This window comes from Scleropages formosus, chromosome 24, assembly GCF_900964775.1.
Source record: "Scleropages formosus chromosome 24, fSclFor1.1, whole genome shotgun sequence".
Lineage (NCBI taxonomy): Eukaryota > Metazoa > Chordata > Actinopteri > Osteoglossiformes > Osteoglossidae > Scleropages > Scleropages formosus.
Window position 1 is genome coordinate 7,862,174 of NC_041829.1, and position 24,903 is coordinate 7,887,076.

A 24,903-nucleotide genomic window follows, 5' to 3' on the forward strand; every position below is an offset into this window, starting at 1 on the left:
ATGGCTTCCCTGAGCCATGGCCCACAACACCAGATGCTAATTTGCTGCATTAACCATCTCCACTATGTCTGGCGGGAGGGAGGGGGGACGGAACAGCTCATTTGTGTCCCCTTTTCTTCCACAGGCCCGCAGGAAAGAGGTGTTCATCCAGGAGCGCTACGCCAGCTTCAACCTGACCGACCCTTTCCTGGCCCTGCAGCGTGACTACGAGGCCGGAACTGGGGATAAGGAGCGCCAGGCCATCTGTGCCAGCCCCCTGTCTGTCCTGGAGGCCGTCATGGCACACTGTCGGAAAATGCAGGAGAGGATGTCCACGCAGCTGGCGGCTGCAGAAAGCCGGCAGAAAAAGGTATGGCTTCCCACGCCCCAATCACCCCACCTTCACCACCAACCGTGACCTTTCACCTGGCTTTAATGCAGTTCCCCAGCGATAGCGGGACCTCCCCACAAAGCTGAAAGCGCACAGCTCTAACCCCAGGTCAGATCATTTGTGTCAAATGGCTCTGGTAATATCTACCTGCAGAATTCGCCCAATTAGTAACTGACATCTGTAATAATTCACGCTGTTCTCACCTTGTCAGGGTCTCTTGTGCAGCCAAGTCCTGGTTGAGTTCACGTGTCACATTTCATCACTAAATCCTGCTGTTCATTTCAGGAAGTGATTCTCGGCACATTTTTTAGGATTATAAGAAGTCTGGTTGTTCATTGTTCGTGAGATCAAGAGTCTCGTCACACTGTCGGTTTATTAGGTTGGCCAGTAGATTTACAGTTCCTATTTGTAGATGCTGGCACATTGGGATCCTCGGTTGCTTCCCTGCCTGATATGCCCTCGATTGGGCCTTGTGATTCGGAACGGCATGCTGCATGCCCGTAAGCTGTTTATGATGCTGCACGTTGCTCTGATTGGTGCCCTTTTCTTCCATTGTGGATGGTTAGCCGATAGCACTAGTGCTTGGTCTATATGGTTGCAGCGGGTGACTCAAAGGATGTGTCACTGCCGGCGAACCTCGGCCGAGGGCATGGTGCCAACCTGCTGCGGATTAGCCAGTTTTGATTGACTCACTTGCAAGATGCACCTTGTTTTTTTTTCTATCTTCAGGACTCTGCACTTCTACAAAGCACCTGTTGTCACCCAGCACCCAGAGCATCAGTCACCAACAGGGAAGGTGACTGTAGGGAGGCCCCCTGTGCCTGGGGAGAGCTGCCCCATGGCGATATTACAGCCAGAACCATCCCTGGCCTTTTTTCAAGCATTTGGGGTGTTACATGTTACAAACTACTGGTGCACTTGAGTGGTGGGACTTGGGACTCCATGTTTGTCTTCCCTGGATATGTTTTGCATGAAGAACTTTGTGTATTTTGTTTTGGTGAATTCACCACCATTCTGGGCACGTGCATGTCAACATGTCTGAAGAGATGAGTTGAAGACATAGTGCTGCACCAAACCAGTGCAGACTTTATAGAGCAGCAAGGTTTCGACACATATCCATCCCAGAGTCTGGATAATTCCACACGAACGTATCTTTTAAGACACAGAAAATGTTTGCTGTGCAAAATGAAATGGCAGTCAAGGTTGTTATGGTGATGAGCTACCAAACACATGGTTGTCTTGGCAATGGACCTGCCAGCGGTATTCCATCGTTGCACTTGTTGCTTATACTGTAATAATACTGATACAAAGGAAGCTGGTCCTCGAGATTGATACGCACCATTTCGGGAAAACCAATTTTCCGCAAAGTAATAGAGTGCCTACCTTGTAATTAAGTTGTTGAAGGATGCTGAGTGCCGTTGAGCAGTGAATTTGTTTTCCTGGTTACAGATTGTTCCCTGCAAAAATAATGAAACATTCATCAAATGGTCGAAGGGGGTTTCAATTATTGAGCCATTTAGCACCATCGTACATGTCCACTTGCAGTCCTCTGTGGACTTGGTAAGAAGGTGCCCCCCTGACAGCAACCCGGGTTGTTGGCATAAGGAGGTTTTGAGATGAAGGATTACATACATCTCCATATCTTTTCTCTGGAGGGTTTGAGGTACTGCTGTCCAGCCCATGCTACAAAGAGTGTTCTCTTTTTTTGTGACTGGAGGGACGGACCAGCTGGACACTTTAAGGTGCAAATGTGGCTTCTCGAAAGGGACAGCTGGCAACCTGGGAGAAATGTCAGCCCGCCATCACCACCGTTGACGCTCGTGACACGCGGATGTACGCATACTCAGAATGCGTCTCCATCTGCTGTCTAACTCAGCAGCAACTTGTGTGGTCTCACACACACTTGAAAACACAGACACACAGGAAATGGCTGACATTGCAGCCTCTTGATCAACATGTGCTGCAGGCTGACCTCAGCAAGTTCATCTTATCTGACTGATAATTCATATTCTACTGTCTTATTATGATTGAATCATTCAAATTAAATTAAGTGAATAATAATAATAACCACCAGAAGGATTCATTAGCTGACCATTTCTTGCAGCTTTGCCTTACGTCATTTGGCTACGCTCTATATTTTTATATTAAAAATTTTCAAAATTATGCCTTCATATTAAGAAGTTGTGTGTGTATGTAATAGGTGCTCAGCTATGATACCTCCTTGTTGAGTAAAAACAGGGACGTATACAGAGGCAGTCTCTGTGGGAGATTCACAAACATATACAGTGTTTAGAGGAGCAAAGCAGTTTATATTTATGCCTTATTTTTAGGACATATTAAATCATTGGGGGTGTACACCAGTCCAACAGCAGCACAGCTCAGATAAACTGGGTCCATCGCTGCCAACTCAAATCTAACAATAGCTCCACTAACCAGATATAGTTTCCTCTGGCTGACAAGTCAACGTAATTGAATCGTTTGCATGAAACAGTAGATCTGGACTTGTAGTTTCTCCTGAAGTTTCATCGCTTTTTCCTGCATTGAAGCCTCATTTGTTTTCAGGCAAATTCTCATTTACAAGGTACTAGACTGAGTGTTTTATAAATGCGCCGACACTTATCGTCGGCATAGTACTACCTCAATTAGCGCTACCTCTTATAGTGCCGTTTCACCATAGTACGCTTATTTTATCCCTTTGAGTAATTTACCGTAATTTACCGTATTTCTAATTTTTTTTAAAAATGCTGAAAGATTTGAGTGCTTGTTGATTACTGTCTGTATGTTGTGCATATTTATGTTTACTGACTGGATGTCTGTCCAATTTTCAGCTGGAGCAGGAGAAGCTGCAGCTGCAGAGCCTGGAGCAGGAGCACAGGAAGCTGTCGGCGCAACTGAAGGATGAGCGCGAGAAGAACAAGCACGTGGTCATGATGCTGGTGCGGGAGTGCAAGCAGCTGGCTGCCCGTGTGCTCGAGGAGAGCCAGCGCTTCGACGACCTCTCCGCACGGCTCGAGGAGGAGTCCAAGGCCTCCGCCCGGCTGCAGGAGGAGCTGTCGGCTGAGCGCCAAAAGGGCCAGCAGATGGAGGCCAGGATGGAGAAGCAGCTCTCAGAGCTGGACACGGAGCGCGAGCAGCTGCGCGTTAGGCTGGGCCGGGAGGAGGCGCGCTCCGCTGACCTGAGGGCCGAGAGCGAGGGCCTGCGCCGGCAGGTTGAGTCGCTCCAGTCGGACCGAGATGCTGCCAGTTCCGCCCTTCCTGCTGCAGCTGCCAAACCTAAGGCCACCTCCTCTGTTGCTGTGGGCACAGACCCCGTGAGCTGTCGTCCAGCCTTCTGCCAAACGGACCCAACTCCCACGGATCCGAGCATAGACGGTGTGAAGAAAGCACCCCTCACCATCCCCGTCAAGCCCTCTATTGTCGGCTATGCTGGAATGAGCCTGCCAAAGTCCCAGAGTGCACAGCGGGGAGCTGGTGGTCTTCCACACACTGAGAACGGGCCCTCCGTGGGTGATGGCCAGCCCAGTTTCATCCCAGCCTCGTCAGTGCACAGTTTACACTCACCCAATGCTGCCACTGCCCTGCCAGCTGGGGTCAGCCCCCGAGTCCAGGCTGCCCGCTACAAGTTCCAGCCCTCCTCTTCGGAGCAAGACCAAAACGGCAATGCCACTCCAAGCCCCCCGTCCAGGGATGTGTCCCCCACAAGTCGGGACAGCTTTGCTGCCAAGCAGCAGGCGCGGCACACGGTTACCCAGGTCCTGTCCCGCTTCACAAGTCCACCAGCCTCCGGGGCCTTGCGGCCCGGCCTCCCCCATTCCTCATCCGAGGGGGGGCCCTTTGCCGGCCGGCTTGGCCACCCCCAGATTGGCCTCAAGTCTCCCACAGTGGGCAGGATAGACCGGGGGAACCCGCCACCGATACCGCCCAAAAAACCAGGCCTTTCGCAGACCCCATCCCCCCCACACCCCCCTGTCAAAGTCATGACCGAGGGCAGCAGATCCCCCGCTGCCGGGCTGGGGGTGCCATCCAAAGCCACCACACCCCAGCTCCCGCCCAAGCCTGCCCTTGACCTGGGGGGCACAGGGGGCGGCTGCTCTGTCCCAGCCTTGACCACGTCTCAGGTGGGTGCCTGCCCCCCCCAGTCGCGGGGGCCGCACCAGGCCGCATGCACAGAGCGTCCCCCTGCCACCGCCGTTGCTGTCCGTAGCCCGTCCATAAACCCTGTTAGTGCTTCATCCTGTAGACCCACTGACAGCCCCCTGGCAACAGCCTCAGGTAACGGCACTGATGTCCCTTGCTCCCAGTGCACTCCGGTGTGCTGCCCGTCTCTCTGTCTCTCCTCTAGTGCAGCCAGTCGCATCACAGAAGAGCTTAAAATCACAAAAAGTTTGAAGCGTTAAATTAAGTGGTTAAACTATCCCTGGAAAAGATGGTACATATAATGCAACCTGTCTCTTTGTTAGCTCTCCTCTTTGTACGCAGACTGCCTTCCTTCTCACTCTTTGGGAACATCCAATATTCTTCCGCTTCCACCAAATCCCATTCTGTCGCACAGGTAACAGCAGGTATGACCAGGGCTCGACATTGATGCCCGTCCCACTATCTGGGACCGGTGATTAAATTTGTTTAAATTGTCACAGTCCATCAGGTTGAATGATTCTGATACCTGTCCAACTGGACAGGTCCTCTGAGAACTTGGATGAGGCCAGGGCCATTTCACATTGTGAGGCCCGTTGTCATTTGGGAAGAGGGGTAAAAAATATTTTAATATAAAGAATGGCAGGTACTTTTTTATTTCATTGCCTGCCTGACAGTATAGTTTAATTCAGTTAGCTTTATGCACTCTGGCTCAACTAGCTTGTACACAACACTATAGTGCACCCCAAGCTGAGGTGAGGCTTGGGCCTTACAGACAGGATCACAATCAATTAAGGTAAAGTAGTAAATTTGATGCTGAACACATTTTGTGATTTTTGTTTAAAAATTTTTTTTCTTGCTAGAAAGTACCCAAGTTCGTCAAAAATAGAGCAAAGCAAATATTCCCTATCTCGTCCTGTTTTAGGTGAATTCTTTAAAGGAAATGCTGTTTGTAGTACTGCGTAATCTATCCTTTAGTGGTTTGTTCAAATTTTTATTCAGCCATTTAAAATATGTTCTCTTTGAAATTTATTTCCAGATTAAAATTGCATTGCAGACGAAAATGTAATTGGTGAACTTGTGACTGATAAGTTTTTATGATGAGCTCCTGGCCTTCTGTGTACATTGCATTTCATTTTCTCTTTCTGGTATGTTCCAGAATTAGGCAGGGTCAAAATTTGGCCAGGTGTAAAATATACCTGTGCTGTGGGTAACCAAACACAAAAAATTTGTCGAGTCTTGTCCATCCTGGTGTTGCTTCAATGGGAACCCCGTAGTATCTGTCATCCAGCTCCGGTCTTTCCACTGGGGTTCAAAGCTTTCTCAGTAACGGCCACACTCTGATGCTGATGCCAGAAGCTGCTCTGTCCTCCTGTGCCTCATCACTGCATGTTGTGCCAGTGCTCTTGAACACCCTTTTCATTCTAACCACATGTTATTATGCATGTGCTCCAACACAAGACCCTGCGTGACGCTGTCCCTTGTGCCAGTACAGACTCTCTGTAATCCGAACTTCAGTGCGTTCATGAAGATACAAGCTCCACCCTTTCATCCCCCTGCTTTTCCTTCTGAAACATTGCATTTATGCCCCTAAGAAAAAAAAAACCTGAAAAAAATTGATTGGTGATATATTCCCCGCACACAGCTTTTGTAATGAAAATACGTCCCTGATAGCATTAGGAAATCTTGAAAATGCAATGACAGTATCCACTGGGTTGTCATAACATGTTTTTCTGGATTTTGTGAGTCTCTCACTTAAAGTGCACTTTGGGAATTGACAACTTTTTAATGTATCCCACAATAATAAGAAATTTTATATTGTGTAGCAGCTTCTCGAAGTGTTAGAGTAAAAAAAAAAACAGATATATACAGCACAATATTAAAAATGCTAAAGTAAATTAATAAAAATAGCAATGTAAAAGGTCACAACAGTAAGATATCAACAAAAGACAGCAAAATGACATTAGAAAAAAATACTAAAACAAATGCTGAGAAAGAAAAAAGCAGCACTTGAGATTGATAAATAGGTGAAAACATTATTGATATCGAATGAAATTACCTGGGTGTGTTGTTTGCAGAAAATTGTAAATATGTAGGTCTTGAGCTTGGATTTAAGGGATTTAATCCAGGTAGGATGTGGTCAGTTGCATGGGACTGTTCATGGGGCAGAGTTCGAGCTCCTAAACTCAGAACATGGTAGGTTTGCTTAAAGTGGATTTCGAGGCTCCGGTGAGATGAAGATGAAGTATATGTCAACTGACTTTTCAGATACAAAAAAGGTAACGGACGTATCCAGGTACATTAAGGTTTTTTAAACCACCCATGTGCTGTGTGTGTGAAGAAAGTGTTTTAATGTTTAAATAACTGAAAAATATGCTCTTTAAAACAAGTTTTTTCACTCATAATGCCATTTTACAGTATATCTCAATTTTAGTTAATTAAAATTAAACTTAGTTAATTTTCTGTTACTTTTTATTGCAGCTTCATGTAATTCACAGGTGGTAGTTTTGCTAGACAGACAGTGGTGTTTCTCAGAAAAGTCCGTATTTACACTGGAGACTGGTCTCCAAAGCAACGTACACTTAAATGTATACATATCCCTCTTTTCCTCTGAACCACAGGACCATGTCTTCAAGCAGTGTGAATCTGGAGACAATCCACCGCACTGAGCGTGTTTATTTATATTAGAAAGCGTACAGCATTCCCTTAGCGGCAGTGTTTGTCAGAATCTTGACATAGAAGCTGCCGGAGATGCGCGCTGCTCGTGGCAGACTGGCAACGGCCTGTCAACCCTGACCTGCGTCTCTTCTCTCCTCTTTTCCAGTTTTCCCGTCGAGAGCATGCTCTGATGGTGTTCCGCTCACTTTGCAGTCACATTCTGGCATTTAAACCCCTGTCCTCCAAAAGTCCCAAACAACACCACCTTTCAGTCTCTTATATCTTTGCTACAGTCCAGTCACAATGATAGACATTCAGAGGAAAGAGAAATAATAGCAATAGACAAAGCTTATCTATTAGGGCAGGTGAACTTGATTTTCTAATTGTATATGTAACAATAGCATGTAAAATTTAATGTATCAGTAACACTGACTTTTTGTGGGCCTGTTACAGATGTTTAATTATTCATCAGTAACTAGACCCTGTTGTTAGAATTTAGGGTTTGACGGGTATGTTGTAATTCAGTTCAATGCTGTCTTAGCCCTGCTAAATGTGATTAAGTGCCATTTATCTATCTTTTGGCCATAATAATAGTCAGCAGCTACTGAACAGACTAGGTGTTCATCTTGGCTCAGTCCCAAGACCCCACCAGATCAGTCTTTGTGCACAAAAGGCATGTCCGCTTTAGCTAGTTAGGAGGATAAACTGCATCGAAATGTTTTGATTCAAAACAGAGCTTTTTCATTAACAATTGTGTTGCATCTTAGACTATATGTTGTTATTTAAATAATTAGATAATCATTTTGACAGTATTACTGGCCAAATTTTTTATGAACCATCTGGGGACTTGGCTACTTTCAAATAAGCACCAGGGTGATATTTTCTTTAAAAATAATGACTTTAAATAAGCCCCAAATAATCATTCTCTAGAAGAATCCAAACAACCCCTGTGGCTGCTACAGCATGACTGGACACCCTGTTTTAAGAAGTACTGTAATAAAGACCTTTTTCCATGCAGTAAGATACACGGAGCAAATGACTACTGTACTGAGTTCTAGGATTTCATGAAAATCCACAGAGCCCCAGGGTGTTGTAATGCATGACTGGACAGAACCTCGTTTAGAAAGTAGGTTTTTTTTTTTTTTTTTTTAAGTACAGTACATAAAACCAGTCATGATTCACAGTGAAAGATGTGCAAGGCGGTTCTGTTGAAAGTGTGTACTGACTGCCCCCCCAATGGTCCTGTCCTCCCTGTAAACTGTCTTCCCTTTAACTCCTAGGCTGGCGTCCCTCCATAGTTCCCCCGCTAACCCGTGGTGATCCCGTCCCCCTGGCTGACGGGCACACCCTCCTCTTCCAAGCTGCTACCCAGGGAAATGTCACTTTACTGTCAATGCTGCTTAACCAAGACCCAACGGTTCTTAGCCCCCTTGTCAACGATGGAAACGCTGCCTTGTATTCTGCTGCTCGACACGGACACACAGGTAAGAGCTGGAACCACAGTCAGATCCATGGTTACACTGTGGTGTTCTCTTGATGTGTTTCAGCTTTCATTATTGTGTGTAATGACTGTAGGAATTTGAGCTCAGCTCTCCCCACATGGTATGAACATCCTTGTTTTTAGACAACAAATTCTCTAGATCATTGCATTTATTTCTCCTTGAATGAGTCTGTTCTCTGTGGCAAAGGGACCCAGACCACGGGTATTGTCTACTGATGCTCACAATTACCAGTTTCCATTTTAGACATTGAAAGAACCACCAGCTAAGCATGTCAGCCACCCCTCTGCATTTCCTCCTCTGCATGGTGACATGGACTGATAATTGCGGCACCTGCTTGCATCTCTGATAAAGTTACCGCCTCGCCTTCGCCGACTTCCTGTCCTCATAATGCACATCTGAATATAAACTAGAGCCCATAGGATATCACCATAGCTGCGTGTGAGATGCCGCATTGTGCTGAGTTATTTTTCCACCAAACATCGAGATGATCAAGGGGTACTGCTTCATTTCTCTCACAATGTGTCACCCAAATACAGGGTTATGTTCTTTAATCATATCTGACATTAAGTTTACTAAGTGATCTTGAGCTGAACTTGGGCTTGCATTTGATCAGTAGGCCTCTAATCCACCATGTTCACTACTGTCCCTATTGGCTACAACAGGAAGGTGACAAGGGAGGTTTTAAACCAATGAGTTATGATACTGGTCATGAAAGAAACATGTTTATTGCAAGATATGAATAGTATAGCATAGGATGGGACAGGTACTTTATTAATCTCTACAGGGAAATTTATGCACACAGCAGCTTAACACAGGATGCATAATGACAAGGTACACAGTTGTACCCAACAAAATAAATAAAATAATACACGAAACAAATAACTAACGTTAGATTGTTGGGCTGCATTTGGGTTTAACAGTTGCCTCAGTGTGTCATAAAAGCTTTTGCAGCTCCCTCCTGCTTTCTGGTGGTGCTCTGCTCCACTCGTGCTTTGAGAGAACTTTCTTGGTGTTGCCCCAGTTCTGTGTTCCAGTTCATTCCAAACATGATGTATCGCTTTCAGGTCTGGGATGTCTGCTGGCCACTGCAGTGATATGACGTTAGTCTCTGCTGAATATGTGCTCACAATCCCTGCTTTGTGTCCCATTTTCCAGCAATCAGAGAGGTGTCCCATGACTTTTGGAGGAATGGTTTGTGTCTCTTCCTAGTCAAGGACATGGTAGACCTCTGGTGTATCTTTTGTACTATCATACCCCTGCTAATGTTTGCTCATGTTCTTTGCTTTTTCAGATTGTGTGAAGCTGCTACTGGCCTCGGGGGTTCCTTGTGATGCTCCTGACCAAAATGGATTCACCCCTTTGCACATCGCCGCTACCCACGCCCACCTTGGGTGAGCGTTATCCTCCACATCAAAATCGGGATTGTGTCAGTGTTAAAATTGTTATGTTTCAGACGAGCTACGTGCATATTCCTGCCACGTCCCATGTGCTTGCTGTCTGATAGGGTGGGAGCAGCGGGGACCCATCCAGCTGCCCCCGCTTGTCACATGACCCCTAGGACACACGTCTGTCTCCGCAGCCTTTCCCACACCACTCTGTCATCAAAAATGCACCAGTGCTTGCCATCGTCTAGAAACACCTCCTGCTTCTTTGTTCTGTCGTCTAAGTGGGCATTTAATGCTTTCTTAAATCAGTGTTTTGTTGAATGCACAATGAAGGATGCTGGGAAAGCAGTTACCTCTGAAGCAGCAAGTTTCCTGAGTCACTGTTAGGCTCTGGTCTCTAAAGACTATTGGCAGCTGTCTTCCCGTTCCCTCTCTTACTCACAAAATCAAAATGTACTTCACTGGTGTGACAGCACATTTCTACTGTTGCCAAAGTGAATTAACATTATTAGTTTTATAGAAACATAATACCATACAATGGAAAACAAATACATACCAATACAGAATTATACATATAGGTTATAATGTCAAAGGACAGGAAGTATCCCTCTCATTCCTTTAGGTAGATATTTCTGTCTTACTTTATATACTTACCACATATGTTTGTGTGGGGGGTGCTGTGACGCAGTGGGTTTGACCGGGTGCTGCTCTCTGGTGGGTCTCGGGTTTGAGTCCTGCTGGGGGTGCCTTGTGATGGACTGGCGTCCCGTCCTGGATGTGTCTCCTCCCCCTCCAGCCTTATGCCCTGGGTTGCCGGGTTAGGCTCCAGCTTCCCACGACCCCATATGGGATAAGTGGTTTCAGAAAATGTGTGTGTTTGTGTGTGTGATATATATGCACTATATATACGTATACTGTATATAAAAATGGAAAAGGCAGAGAGTCACAGAAATTCCCCTGTCTCTGAAAGTTCTATCAATGAACCAAGGTCAGGTAAAGGCAATGTCAGCTCCAGATGGCCTGTGAACAGATGTGCAGTGATGTAATACTGTGTCCATGGTGATATACTAATCACAGTGGATAGGCAGGGTGACAGCCACACATGTAGTGTTTATTTTGGCATCAAGGAACCTTTTCTGTAACAAAGGCACTTTTTGTACGTTAGCCTAGTTATTCATTATTACATTCGTAAGTGCAGTAGAAAGATCATAAGTGTAGCGTAGATATGGGAGGTTTGTGCTGCGATGGTGCTGTGCTGCGTGCTCTTTTCTAGACCATGAACCCCCAAGTTTTATTTTCTCCAGTTTCAATCTGGAGTTTTTCTTTGCCTCTCCTCTGTAGCAAGCTGGCCACTTCTTCATTATACAATACATTGTTACTGACTCTATTTTTTATATACTGTATTTCATTACTTACTGATTTATTTTGCTTTTGTTATATTAATTTAGTTGTAGTTATGGCGTCCCGTCCTGGGTGTGTCCCCTCCCCCTCTGGCCTTACGCCCTGTGTTACCGGGTAGGCTCCGGTTCCCCGTGACCCCGTAAGGGACAAGCGGTTCTGAAATGTGTGTATTACTTTAAAATGTAGCATCTTATGCCAGTCTGTATTGTGTGTGAGGGTTTGTCATTTGCTTTATTTGCACTATATAACAATCAATTATTGTGTTTTTTTGGGCAGATGTGTAGAGGTGCTGGTGGCCAACGGTGCGGATGTGAACCGCACTGCCACCGGAGGACACACTCCACTGTACCTGGCGTGTGGCAGTGGGAAGCCCGAGTGTGTGAGAGCCCTGCTGGATGCAGGGGCTGACCGCACACTTATCACTGCCGTGAGTGACCCCCATCTTCCCTGACCACATTCTGCTGGAGCCAAGTGTTGTTCTTTGAACTGCAGTAGTTTTCATAGGTTTTACCACTGCATGTTTCCAATCTCATGTTGTCCTGTATGTCAGATGGTGTGTTTCCATAGCAACAAGATAATTTCAATTTACGTTCATCTACTGTATTCATTTTTCAAGCACTGATAGCCTGTTTAATTACAATTATCTTTAGTTGTTGCTGTAATTAGGGGGTGCGGTGGCGCAGTGGGTTGGACCACAGTCCTGCTGTCCGGTGGGTCTGGGGTTCAAGTCCCGCTTGGGGTACCTTGCGACGGACTGGCGTCCCGTCCTGGGAGTGTCCCCTCCCCCTCTGGCCTTACGCCCTGTGTTGCCGGGTAGGCTCCGGTTCCCCCGTGACCCCGTATGGGACAAGCGGCTCTGAAAATGTGTGTGTGTGTGTGTGTGTGTTGCTGTAATTAAATATTAAAAACAATTACTACTTGATTTGAGATCTTTTAACAGGAAACTGTTGACTTGACTGTTGACTTAACAAGGATGTTGTTGGGCTGTGCAGGAAAACTGTATGAAGAATCATGTCCATACCGTGTCCCCATGTGTCCTGTAGGACAGCTGTACAACCCTGCATGCAGCGGTCAGTTCTGGCCAAGTGGGCTGCTTGGAGCTCCTCCTGCATCACCGGCATCCAGGGGCCGCACCCTCTGTGGGAAATCCAGGGCCTGGAGACATCCCACGCTCCCCAGTCGATAGGCCTGTTGCACTGGGCACTCTCCTCAACTACGCCAACCGAGACAGCTGGACTGCCGCCCACATTGCAGCATCCAAGGGCTTCAAGGTCTGACAGTAGTAGTAAATAATAGATTTGTTTCCATTATCCAGCTGGTTCTCTTTCTATACAAAGGCAAATTGAAGTGGCCACACCCCTTTTCTCTATTTACATTTACATTCATTTAGCAGACACTTTTCTCCAAAGCAACTTCCATTGAACTCTATGTAGTGTTATCGCCCACACACCTTATTCACCAAGGTGACTTGGACCACTAGATACACTACTTACAATGGGTCACTCATCCATACATCAGTGGAACACACTCTCTCTGTCACTCAACACATTGTAGGTAAACCTGAACAGCATATTTTTGAACAGTGGGAAGAAACCAGAGCACCTGGAGGAAACCCACACAGACACAGAGAGAACATGCAAACTCCACAGAGACTGAGTGGGGACCAAACCCATGTCCTCTTGCACCACCCAGGTGCTGTGAGACAGCAGCACTACTTGCTGTGCCACTGTGCTGCCCCAACACTGTGACACACTGCACCAGTGTATAAGGCTCTGGGCTGGAGCAGGGTATCAGCATTATCATACTGCAGTTTCTTCATTTAAAACAGATTTTTTTCTTTAAACACTCTACTTAAATTCACCACTTGGTAAAGTCTTGGTTAAAAAGGAGAGTATTTTTGAACGTGTACCTTTTAACAAACACACATATCTCAGAGATTATCAGACTGAATTTTTTAACTTTATCTGGTGAACAAGTGAAAAGGTATGAGGAAACTGTCTGTCATGATAATGAATGGATGTGATCGCACGTGTTGCCTGACCCGTGGGAACCGACTGCCTCGCAGGACTGCCTGGAGGTGCTGTGTGGCCACAGCGAACACGACCTGGAAAAAAGGGACAAGTGCAACCGAACGGTCCACGATGTGGCCACCGACGACTGCAAGGAGCTGCTGGAGAACCTTGGTGAGCAGCTCGCATCCATGGCACTGGGACGAGAGCCTGTCCTCTTTACCAGGCAGGGCTGTTTTCTGAACACCATGTGAATTACTTTCCAGAAATATGGGAGCCTCACTGATGTACATTGACAAAACGAGAATTCGGGAGACTGAACTGAATGCCATTTTCCATTAATTTATATATGTTCATGCAGTAGGCGCTTTTCTCAAAAGTGAATGTGATGATTAACTAGCATTTGGCTCACACCTTTATCTACCTTTACATTATTGGCTTGGTGCCATGTGCTGATTGCGGCGAAGGCCCTCTCACCAGGCTCTGACTCCTCCTCCTTTTCTGTATACAGGCTTCTATCGCGTTCTGATCCAGATCCATAGGGGTTCTGAGGTCTGCACCGTAGACATGCTGGAGGACACGACTACCATTGGCGCCATCATCGTTCACAGGCACACAAACTGGGGGGAGCTCTCCCAGAGTCTAAGCCAGGTCCTAACCACACACTTCCAGCTATTGTGTGGGGGCTGGGACCTGAAGGGTGGGGCCACGCTCCTGGAGCCTGTGTTGGGCCTCGGTACCGGCAGCATCTCCTCAGTGCTCATAGGTACGGCTGTGAGCTCTTACCGCACTGATACAATTTACTAAACATGTACAATAGGTCATTTATCTGACACTTTCCCCAAAAGGAACTTACAAGGTTACTGGAAGATATTTACAGTGATTTACCCTTTTATATAGCTGGGTAATTTTTACCGCTCTGATTCAGAGTAGGGACCTTGCTCAGTAATACTACAGTAGGAGGTACCTTTTGAACCTGGGTCCTTTTGACAAGCTGGGACCTTTAACCACTATGCTCCCTGCTTCCTCACAACTGAGTACTTTTTCCTGGAGTAATTCAGGGTATGGGGGGCGCGGTGGTGCAGTGGGTTGGACCGGGTCCTGCTCTCCGGTGGGTCTGGGGTTCGAGTACCACTTGGGGTGCCTTGTGACGGACTGGCGTCCTGTCCTGAGTGTGTCCCCTACAGCCTTCCCCCCTAAGTTGCTGGGTTGGGCTCCGGATCCCCGCAACCCCGTATGGGACAAGTGGTTTAGAAAATGTGTGTGTGTAATTCAGGGTAAGGACCTTGCACAGTGATACTACAGCAGGAGGGAGAATTCGAACCTGAGCTGTTTTTAACATTACAGCAGCAGGTGTCAGATAATATCCTTCTTTCGGAGTATTCTCGTTGTCGACTTCTTTAAGTGTCCGCACGGCAGCGATGAGTAATTCCACATGGTGTTTTTGTAATGAAAAGTATCTGCTAAACACATAAATGAAATATTAATAGAACAGATAAACAGGATCCACACCGCCCCCCCACCGGCAGAAACGAAAAGTAAATACAAACAAAGAAGACAAGAGACGTGTCTGTTGTGGCGTGTCGGACGAGGCTCCCGTGTTCCAGCAGCTGTGTGCTCCTGCCCAAATGGGACACAGAGATGTATGTATTTCGAAAAGCCTTGAGCACTTCCTAACCCTGTCTGGGGCAGAAGGTTTTTGCCCCCCCCCCCCCCCCGCTGCACCAAGCTGGCATGCCCTTTGAGATGGCATCGCTCCTCGTTGGTCGCACTCCAGAGCCTTTTGGGTCGGGTGGCCGAGCGCTGCCCGGTGGGCCTAATTGAGCTTGGCCGGACCTGCGACAGATCCTGTGTCTGTTTCAAAATAGCATCCCTCAGTTGCTCATCATCCCCTTATGGGGGCGCTGCGCTGCTCCCATGTCCCATCATAGTTGGCAGATTTTCTCATTCTAAACTCGTCCAAAGGTTAATAAATAATACAGTAATGAATGTTTCAGCTTGCGCTCCGGCAGTCAGGCTGTGGACGTTGGTAACCTGCTTAAGATTTGTGGTTCAATAGGAGAACCAGTAAATGAATAATTAATTGGGATGGAGATGAGAGCAGAACGGCGCGGGGGAGGGGTAGGTTTGGGGCCTTCCTGTGTGAAGGGCATCTAATGCTTGATCTGCAAAGGTGGACCATGTCTTCGATGATGGGCAGCTGGTGGAATCGTGGGTAGAGCTACTGGCTTGGGATCTGAAGGTCACAGGTTAAAATCCTGCATACTTAAGGCTCTTGCCATCAGTTGCTCTAGTAAAACTGTCTCAACTGTATAAATCAGTGTAAGTAACTTAATAGTGTTAGTTGCTTTGGAGTAAAGTGTCAGTTCAATGAGTAAATGTAAGGAGGGTGCTCCAGAAAGACTCCCTCACTAGAATATGAGAAAAGGCGCAAGATGGGTGATTTAAGCAGCAGACGTGGAGGAGGAGGTGGAGGACAGCAGGAAGTGGATGTTTTATGCATGAGGGAGAGGGAGGTAGGGCAACTGGGCGCAATAAAAGATGTACACAAATCGTTCCATATCCATGGTCCACTGAGTCACATGTCAGGGTGAATGAATGCCCAGCCCCTCCTCCAGCTCCCCCTTTTCCAGTTCACGTAACAGTTATTGCGCAGAGCCCCCGTGGACCCCTTTTTCTAGCAACTGATACATCGCCAGGGGCAACGGAATTGCGTCGTGATGCGTTTCTCTCTACCGCTTCTGTCAAGGTGATGCCACTTGGCCGCCGGGGAGGGAGCTCCCGCAGTCGCCGTGGGAGCTGATCCGGAAACGTCACAGTCAGCACATCACGGTAACGCTCAAAGGTTGGTGCTCCACATCCCGGCTGCCAGCAGATGAGTCAAAAAAGGGGAAAATATTTTAAAACCAACAACAAAAGCAGTGATTTGCAGCCATTGTTACTGAAGAGTGAGAATGCTTTGATTTGAATTTAGATTTACAGCTAATGGCTTCCTACATAACGTGCATTTCTTCACATGCAGTGATAGGGAATATTAATTATTTGCCGTGACTGTAGATGATCAGACAGTGAGACTGGCCTTCAGCCAGAAGCAGCAGTGCAGAAAGTGTGTGTGTGTGTGTGTGTGTGTGTGTGTGTGTGTGTGTGTGTGTGTGTGTGTGAAGGATGCCTCGGGAATGTGTGTTTTGACACGTTTATGAGTTTCCCATCGGTGCTTGAGAGACAGACGGGCGCATTGGAAGATCAGAGAAAAATGTTGTTGGGACGGTAGTGTGTGCCAGGAAGCCTTTTTTTATCACTGTTCTGCTAATGCGGTCTTTGACAGGCCTTTCGGAGTCATCCCTGAACGAGCTGACGTACGATTCCCTGATGCCGCTGCAGCTGCTGCGGAACTACAGTCGACTGGTAGGCCGACTTGCCTCTTACACTAGGAATATGTCTGTCTGTTGTCTTATGAGAAATTACTCTTTGTGCTTGTATTTCTAACTGATTTTCGTGATCATTCAGTAGGAGGTATAAAAGAAATGGATCTAAATTTTGACCTACAAAAAATCCATGACTTCCCCCAGTCACTGTGCGCCCCCTCGTGGCTGCTTTTATTATCGCAGCCTGTGACACTACTGTGTACAGCACGTACATACACAATGTTTTGTCATTCGTGTGCGATCGAAGGATTCATTTTACTGTAAATTACTCAGTTTATAATCCAGTAGGCCCAAAAAAATCTTTTCATCACTTTCTGTTCAATTCACAATAAGAAATGGTGTTGTGAATTAAGCAAGTGACTTTGGCAATGTTCTGCAATGTAGTTACAAGCATTCATGTTTGCTATTTATTATTTGACAGGTGGAACAATATCATAATGTTATCTTCCATGGACTAGAAGGAAGTTGCCAGGAGTATATAGCCAACCAGATATCCCACTGCATAAAGGTAAAGTTTGTAAATACAGCTGACGGCAGTTCCAGAAATTGTCCATTTTTGCATTTTCTTTCTTATGCACACATACATATTTTCTTTTTTAAATCTCTCACAGCACAAACAAGAGGTGATGGGAGTCGGCTGTGACATTGTTCGCATACAAGTGGACGAGAACATGTCCAAGGATCAGCTCCTGGAAACATTCATCAACTGTGGTGAAAATAGCCTTCAATTTTTTTGCGCGGTGTACCACAGTGTATGATTCAGGGTACAGTAGTTAAAAAATGCTGTTATGGGCATCAGTGTATATTTTGTTAATTTAGACCTAATGCTTTTGTCAATAAGCAATATTTCATTTGTCACTGGATGTTTTCTGTGTCTGTAAAATCTCCCTTTCATACAGTAGTTGACTTATAAATTTCTCCGCTTTCCATTTTCACGTCCCAGTGTCTTTCCTCCATTTTTGCAGGATTTTTGGTGTCAGTGAAGGATGCGGCCCCCTGCCGCAGGGTGGTGGCCCTGCTGGAGGGCCTCGAGAGGGCTACCTCCCTGTGGGAGCTCCTGGGAGACCTTTGTGAGGGCCTGGAGAACCGGGCCACAGCCTACCCCTTTTTCCTGCTCCACGGTGAGGCAAAGACATACAGCTTTTATTTATCATGGAGACACAGGCCTTAGAAATTTAACTGTCTTTCCAAGTTTTCTCATGCTGGTAAAACTGAGCTGACTGTTCAAAATCAAGTTTTAAATTAAGCCCTGGGGATTATGCGATGGCTTTGACTTCCTGGGTTTGCATAACGCCTTAGATATAATCACAGCTTCTGAAGTGTGGCCCAGAAATGTGTGTTTTTACTGTAATGCTCTTCTTTTCATTTGTGTGCCGGGGAGCTTTCCAGAAATATCTATGAACACAGCACTGTCGTTTACTGTGCGTACGTCAATGTTAAGTTAATGGAAGTGGTTATTAGAAGCTCGCATGTCACTGTGTGACAATGACAACCTGTGTTGATGCTCCTCTGACAGCTCCAGAAGCCAGTGGCCTCTACTACTTCCAGGAGGGCAGCTTCCTGCTCGGGACACTTGCCAAGTCCCAGCTCCATGGGACCGAGCTCCTGCTCCAGCAGCATTTCCGTTGGGTGCAGTTGCGCTGGGACTCAGAGCCGCTCAGAGGCCTGCTTAGCCGTCACTTGCGCAGGAAGCTCGTCCACAAGGTCAGAGGCGCGGTGAAGTGTTCTGGGACCTTCTTTGGGGCCTTCATACGATGCTTGATTGGGCCTTTATGGAGCCTCTACCATGGTCTTCACCATGACCTTCATAAGCCGTTCGTTATGGTCTTCATGGAGTCTTCGTTGGGTCTCCAGTAGGGACTTCACTAGGATGTCTACTGGGGTCTTTCTAAAACCTTTACCATCATCTTCACTGTGACCTTCATAAGCCATTCATTATGGCCTTAATGGGACTTCACTTACCCTTCACGGAGCTGTCACGGGGTCTTCATTGGGGTCTCCTCTAAGGGCTTCATAAGATAGTCACAGGGGGCCTTTGTGAAGCCTTCTCTAGGTTTTTTCAGGGCAGCACAATTTCTAGGGCACCTCTAAGTGAAGTGCTGCTCTCTGTGTCCACCATACTACAGATGAGAGGTCAACTCCCTGACGCTTCAGACCTTCTATGCAGAGCTGTGGCCTGGGTCTGCTCCGTGTGGCATCAGATCAATGGCTGCCTGTCTTGCCTGGGCACCACAGAAGCCCTGATGGGACCACAGATGTTTTTTTCCTGTCCAGTGGTTCCAGAGCAGCCGCAAGCCATTCTCAGGTGAGTCCAGTGAAGGAGAGACGACTGCTCCCAGCTCGGAACGAATCCCCTCTACTTTTCCTCTGAGTGCGCAAGCCTTCAGATCACTAAGGTTCACTGTACATGCCACGATACTTTGCCTACGCTCAGATGGCTGGCCAGGCTGTGGAATGCAGTGGTAGTCCCCCGGGTGGAGGAGGCAATCATCTCCAGGCTCATGATGAAGCGCTCTACAGTCCAGCGGCAGGCAGCCAGCAACAGGAACCTGAGCCCAGGGCAGCAGGCGGTGGTCAAGGCTGCTCTCAGCATCCTGGTCAATAAGGCTATCCTCCAGGGCTGCCCCCTCCCTAAGGAAGGTAGAGTCAGTGTTGCAGTTGGGTCCAAACCTGCAGGCATCTCTCACACACTAAGGTCAAACAGAAGGCAAATTTCTCCTCCTTCTCAAAACACACACTTTTTTACTGATCACAGAGGGTTTCGTGACATTGATCTCATATATGCTTTTATACTGCACCACATTTCAGACTTTGCCTTCATGTGTGTTTGATGCTGTTCAATAAGGCAGTGCTGCACTGCTGCTGTACTCTTGGGCTGTGCTTGCTAACATCTACTGGCCGAGAAAGTAAAAACAAGTTATATTTACTCTGATATGGACAGAAATTCTAAGAAATGATGGGGAAAAAATGCAAATAAATAAATAGATGAAGAAAGTGTCTGTGACGATCGTAACTTGACCATTTTGTAACGCAAGAACCTTCTAATTTTAAATGGTGTTATTGGATGCTGTATTTTCACGACATCCTTTATAACCGGGTGCTTTTGTATTTCGCTCACTCTACGTGTGTGTGTGTGTGTGTGTGTGTGTGTGTTTGGGCATGCTCCTTCAGAAATAGACAAACACCTGTTGGCGTTCCAAGGCACCAGCTTTCCACTCTCAGTGCTCAGCACCTGCCGGAGCTTTGGGAGGAAGGGATGGAGCGGCAGCTCTTGGAGGAAGGCCAACACCAGCCCACGCAACAAGGGAGCCCAGTTCTCCTCCTGGGGCTCCAGTGGGACCCTGAAGGAGGGTATGAGAGGCTCTTCTATTTCCACGCCGCAGCTCCACCTCCTGATTCCATCTGGTCACATTCTTTCAGGGATCCATAATAGCTGTCCCTTGTGCAGCTCACTAATACACCTGGTGGATCTGGTGGATGTGTATCCGTGATTGCGAGGCTCCTCTTTTCTCCAGGGTCACTGTCCAACCCTGATGGCTGCTTCACCAGGGTAAACCACAGCTCTCCAAAGTAAGTGTCCACGGTCCTTGTATCTTACATTACATGCCTACATTTGGAGCAGGAGAAAGCCCACTTGCATTTTTTTGTGACATATAATAATACACACACACACACACACACACACATTTTCAGAACCGCTTGTCCCATACGGGGTCACGGGGAACCGGAGCCTACCCGGGAACACAGGGGCGTAAGGCCAGAGGGGGAGGGAACACACCCAGGACGGGACGCCAGTCCGTCGCAAGGCACCCCAAGCGGGACTTGAACCCCAGACCCACCGGACAGCAGGACTGCAGTCCAACCCACTGCGCCACCGCACCCCACATATAATAATAGTAAAATTAATTATTTAAATCGTGCAGTTTAAAGCTTGGAATTTTAAGAGATTTCTGTCAAAATAAAATTCTTGCATAAAAATGAAGAAGTAACAAAAGCATGACTTTAAAATCAGACACACAGCTGCAATATTACCGCCACTTTAATTATCATCAGAATGGTTTCGGTCTTTATGGCTGCGGATCTGTGGGCATGTTCTTCAGTCGAGTTGAGCAGGTGTTGCGATTCGGCTGCTGTGGACCCAACATGTTTTGTCCGGTTGTTTGATGGGTGTTCTTGCTACACTCACCATACACTGATGTGTGTGTCCATGCATCATCAGTGAGCGCTGTGGGAAGGGCGAGCAGTCCACCTTCGCCCTCTGCTCCCATGGTGAGACAGACCTGGTGCAGGAGCTGCAGACCATGTGCTCCAGCAAGTCTGAGCCGGACATCAGCAAGGTGACCCCTGTTGCATTCCCATCCATCACTGTCACACCTGCTCTGAATACTGCGGTAGGGTAGCAACCTGCGTCCATGTACCAATCTTTTGGGGTGCTGCTCATTTTGGAAATATTGCATGCATTGCAGTCAAAATGGTACGACATTTCCTGCATACCTATTTATATTAGGTGTGTGTGTGTCTATAGATAATATGTATGTACATGTAATAATTTGTGTGGGGGCGCGGTGGCGCAGTGGGTTGGACCACGGTCCTGCTCTCCGGTGGGTCTGGGGTTCGAGTCCCGCTTGGGGTGCCTTGCGGCGGACTGCCGTCCCGTCCTGGGTGTGTCCCCTCCCCCTCCGGCCTTACGCCCTGTGTTGCCGGGTTAGGCTCCGGTTCCCCGTGACTCCGTATGGGACAAGCGGTTCTGAAAGTGTGTGCGTGTGTGAATATTTTGTGTTTTATGTCTTCTGTGTATACTCCAATTTTTTGCAGATCACTCTCTCCAAGGAGGAGTTTGTTCTCTTTCCCGGCTCTCCCAGCAGACAGGCACCCTTGAGAGCCAATGATGAAGCCAATGCCCAGGTACAGGCTCACACGGTACCCCAGGCCTGCTTGCATCCTGCTGTGAGCTGTCGTGAGGAAAACACACAGGGCAGTACTGATTTACTCATCTTAAGGCTTTCAGCCTTTTCTACAGGCACAAACATCCTGCGTGTGACACAGCCTGTTGTCTTACTGAGCACAGTTACGTTATGGCTGTGTCAAATGATGAGTTGCTTTGAAAATGCCGTAATGTTATACACTTTTTATTGATTAACAACAGAACTGTACAGAACTGGGCCACAGCAACAGAAACAGACTAATGAGAAATTTCATTGCAAAGAGATGAGGGTCTCACGCTGTCTCAAAGCCTTCTTGAATGTTCTACTGCGTTCTTGCCTTCCTGCAGTGCGCTGCATACGTAGAAGTATAATTTTATACATACATACACACACACACATCATCTGAAACCGCTTGTCCCATGCGGGGTCGCGGGGAGCCAGAGCCTAACACGGCGTAAGGCTGGAGGAAGAGGGGACACGCCCAGGACGGGACGCCAGTCCATCACAAGGCACCCCAAGTGGGACTCTAGCCACGGACTCGCCAGAGAGCAGGACCCTGCCAAACCCCCTGCGCCACCGCACCCTCTCTATAATTTCATATAAATGTTGAAATTCCAAAGAATAAAGTTTGAGTGTTTACATGTAGGGGGTGCGGTGGCGCAGTGGGTTGGACCGTGGTCCTGCTCTCCGGTGGGTCTGGGGTTCGAGTCCTGCTTGGGGTGCCTTGCGACGGACTGCCGTCCCGTCCTGGGTGTGTCCCCTCCCCCTCCGGCCTTACGCCCTGTGTTACCGGGTAGGCTCCGGTTCCCCGCGACCCCGTATGGGACAAGCGGTTCTGACAGTGTGTGTGTGTGTATGTGTGTGTGTGTGTGTGTGTGTGTGTGTGTGCGTGTGTGTGTTTACATGTACAAAAAATTCTGAATGCTTCTTCAATATGCTGCCACTCTGAACACTGTTTTCAGTGTGGAGTGGAATGGAATTTGCAGGAGCTTCATGTATTTCTGCACTGATATGCAGTATATTCTGCAGTAAATACATATTATCAAGGTCCTCGGTGTGGGAGAAAAGTGGGGTAAATTATCTTATTGGTACTACTAGGGGCACTTGGTCTCTTCTTGAAAATTCATGTGATCCCGGAATAGTATAGCGTAGTGTATTTTTATGTAGTAATAGGGCCATCAGCTATTTGGCCCACTATAAAGGCTACCTAACCGATAATTAAATTATATAAATTGCTCCAGTTTTGGACACACTACTTAGATGCCGAGAGTTCCAGAGTTCAGATTTCACGATTTTTTAAGAAGTTTAGGAAACAGTCAGGGTGTTACAGCCGGAATATCAAAATGCATGCATAAGAAGTATCTTCTCGCCACAGAATGGCAGATGCCAGTCCAACAGCCTCTCAGCTGGGCCAGCGAGCAGCGACAAGCTAGCAGTCAGACCTAGATCCCAACTCCCCATACCAAGCGCCGACCCATCCCGAATCCGTGGCCCCCCGCGGGGCAGCAGCAGCAGCAGCAGCAGCAGCAGAACAAGGCAGGAACCAGCCAACAGCAACGACCTGTCATGCAAGGACATCTGGGTCCTCCACGCGGACTCACATGACAGCAACGACAACAATAACAGCGACAACAATAACAACAAGTAGAGTCCCTCCCATCTTCCCCACCCCCTCGGTTTTTATGTGCTGTACAGTAGGGTTATGGCAGCCTTTGTATTTGTACTCGTTAGACTGTACTTGTTACGACGTTGTGTACTTGGGACCATAGTTTTATTATATTGCAAACTGCTGACTTCTGGGAGGTAAAGATGTGCAACAAAGAAGTGCTTAACCAGCTTTTGACATTAAGACAGAAACATTCTGGATCAGAACAAAAAACTACTTTTTTTGGTATATGAGTATTTTAAAATATAAAAGTGTTCTATGTTTAAATGGTTGCAAGGTTGTTGAAACTAATCAGGGTTTTACCAAATATTTGTAAATACAAAATAGAAGCTTAAATGGTATATAGATTAGTGTAAGTGGTACTTGTACAGTAAAGAACTGAAAAATTTGATAATATTGTACATACGGTATAATTGTAATATGAGAAATGGGTTCATACATTCACTTGTTCCAAAGTGAATGGAATGTGGCAATAAGTAAAATAATTGCAAATACAGGACATTTTTCTTTTAAAAGCCATAAAAACAGTTCAACTGCCATTCACAGTCCCATTCAGAGTTAAAGCAGCACATTTTTTCTTAGTTCATTTTGAACACTTAGCTGAAAGTAGTGGTGCATCTTAATTTTTTAATTCAAATTATTTTCAGAAAATACATTACTGATCTACATTGTGTTGAAAACTTAGAGTTGTTCACTGAAGTGCTCAGAAATGTCCTGCTTTGCGCAAGCACAACCGTTAAAGCTGCACTGTCACTCCACCGTCCTCTTATTCTCACGTGATAAAGGAATCCATGTTGTTTTGCCACAGTTTTCTCTAGAAATAAAGAGTTAAAACAAATGTTTCCGGAATAATAAAGTCAGAAACCATCCAGTAAGTGCCAGAGCGAGAAGCTGTTTTTGATTTATGCTGCACTTTTGAAATTAAGTGTTTCAATGCGGTTTACTGTCACAAAGCAGGTTTGTACATTTTCGTTTTGCAGCAGGGCAACAACTGATCCATTTTCCTCCCAGGACTACTTGATCATGCGGTATACAGTGCTGCTTGAAAGTACATGAACCCTACTGGGATGGAAATTATTCTTGTATACAATATTAAAATAAGCTTATAGAATGAATAAATGACGATGATTTACACACCTGATTCTATCTGCCTACTTGGTTTAACTAATGCAGCTCAAGCTTCACTTATTTTTGCACACCTGTTATGTCAGATGAAAAAGACTGCCTTATTAAATAACCATTTCATGGTAAAACGGAAGGACACAAGGGGCTCACGTACTTTGTCGCAGCACTGTAAACCCAGTATGTTTTGAGCGGAACCACACAGCTCCTGAGAGCATTGAGCCGAGCAGGAATGGTCGATTCGAAGATTCATTGAACCAGCACTGGACACACACCTACAGGACCCCCGTGGTGACCATTTGTGTG

At 46.7% G+C, this 24,903-nt stretch overlaps 1 protein-coding gene across 2 annotated transcripts in view; it reads left to right on the plus strand.

The window, feature by feature from the left end:
* cttnbp2 (cortactin binding protein 2) overlaps positions 1 to 24,609 on the plus strand; it is a 49,540-nt gene extending 24,931 nt beyond the window's left edge. Inside the window, exons 3-23 of one of the 2 annotated variants that reach the window (XM_018755962.2) lie at positions 125 to 349; positions 3,199 to 4,642; positions 8,443 to 8,646; positions 9,956 to 10,055; positions 11,727 to 11,877; positions 12,494 to 12,721; positions 13,516 to 13,633; positions 13,971 to 14,225; positions 16,209 to 16,304; positions 16,785 to 16,864; positions 17,306 to 17,392; positions 17,496 to 17,595; positions 17,850 to 18,005; positions 18,401 to 18,588; positions 19,011 to 19,189; positions 19,319 to 19,524; positions 20,056 to 20,235; positions 20,400 to 20,454; positions 21,104 to 21,221; positions 21,700 to 21,789; positions 23,185 to 24,609. In XM_018755962.2, the coding sequence (XP_018611478.2) occupies positions 125 to 349; positions 3,199 to 4,642; positions 8,443 to 8,646; positions 9,956 to 10,055; positions 11,727 to 11,877; positions 12,494 to 12,721; positions 13,516 to 13,633; positions 13,971 to 14,225; positions 16,209 to 16,304; positions 16,785 to 16,864; positions 17,306 to 17,392; positions 17,496 to 17,595; positions 17,850 to 18,005; positions 18,401 to 18,588; positions 19,011 to 19,189; positions 19,319 to 19,524; positions 20,056 to 20,235; positions 20,400 to 20,454; positions 21,104 to 21,221; positions 21,700 to 21,789; positions 23,185 to 23,457 (4,533 nt within the window). In that variant the 3' untranslated portion in view covers positions 23,458 to 24,609. Of the gene's footprint in view, positions 1 to 124; positions 350 to 3,198; positions 4,643 to 8,442; positions 8,647 to 9,955; positions 10,056 to 11,726; positions 11,878 to 12,493; positions 12,722 to 13,515; positions 13,634 to 13,970; positions 14,226 to 16,208; positions 16,305 to 16,784; positions 16,865 to 17,305; positions 17,393 to 17,495; positions 17,596 to 17,849; positions 18,006 to 18,400; positions 18,589 to 19,010; positions 19,190 to 19,318; positions 19,525 to 20,055; positions 20,236 to 20,332; positions 20,375 to 20,399; positions 20,455 to 21,103; positions 21,222 to 21,699; positions 21,790 to 23,184 lie in introns of those variants that run through there. The other variant, XM_018755963.2, reaches the window with a different exon arrangement.
* Positions 24,610 to 24,903: the final 294 nt, after the last annotated feature.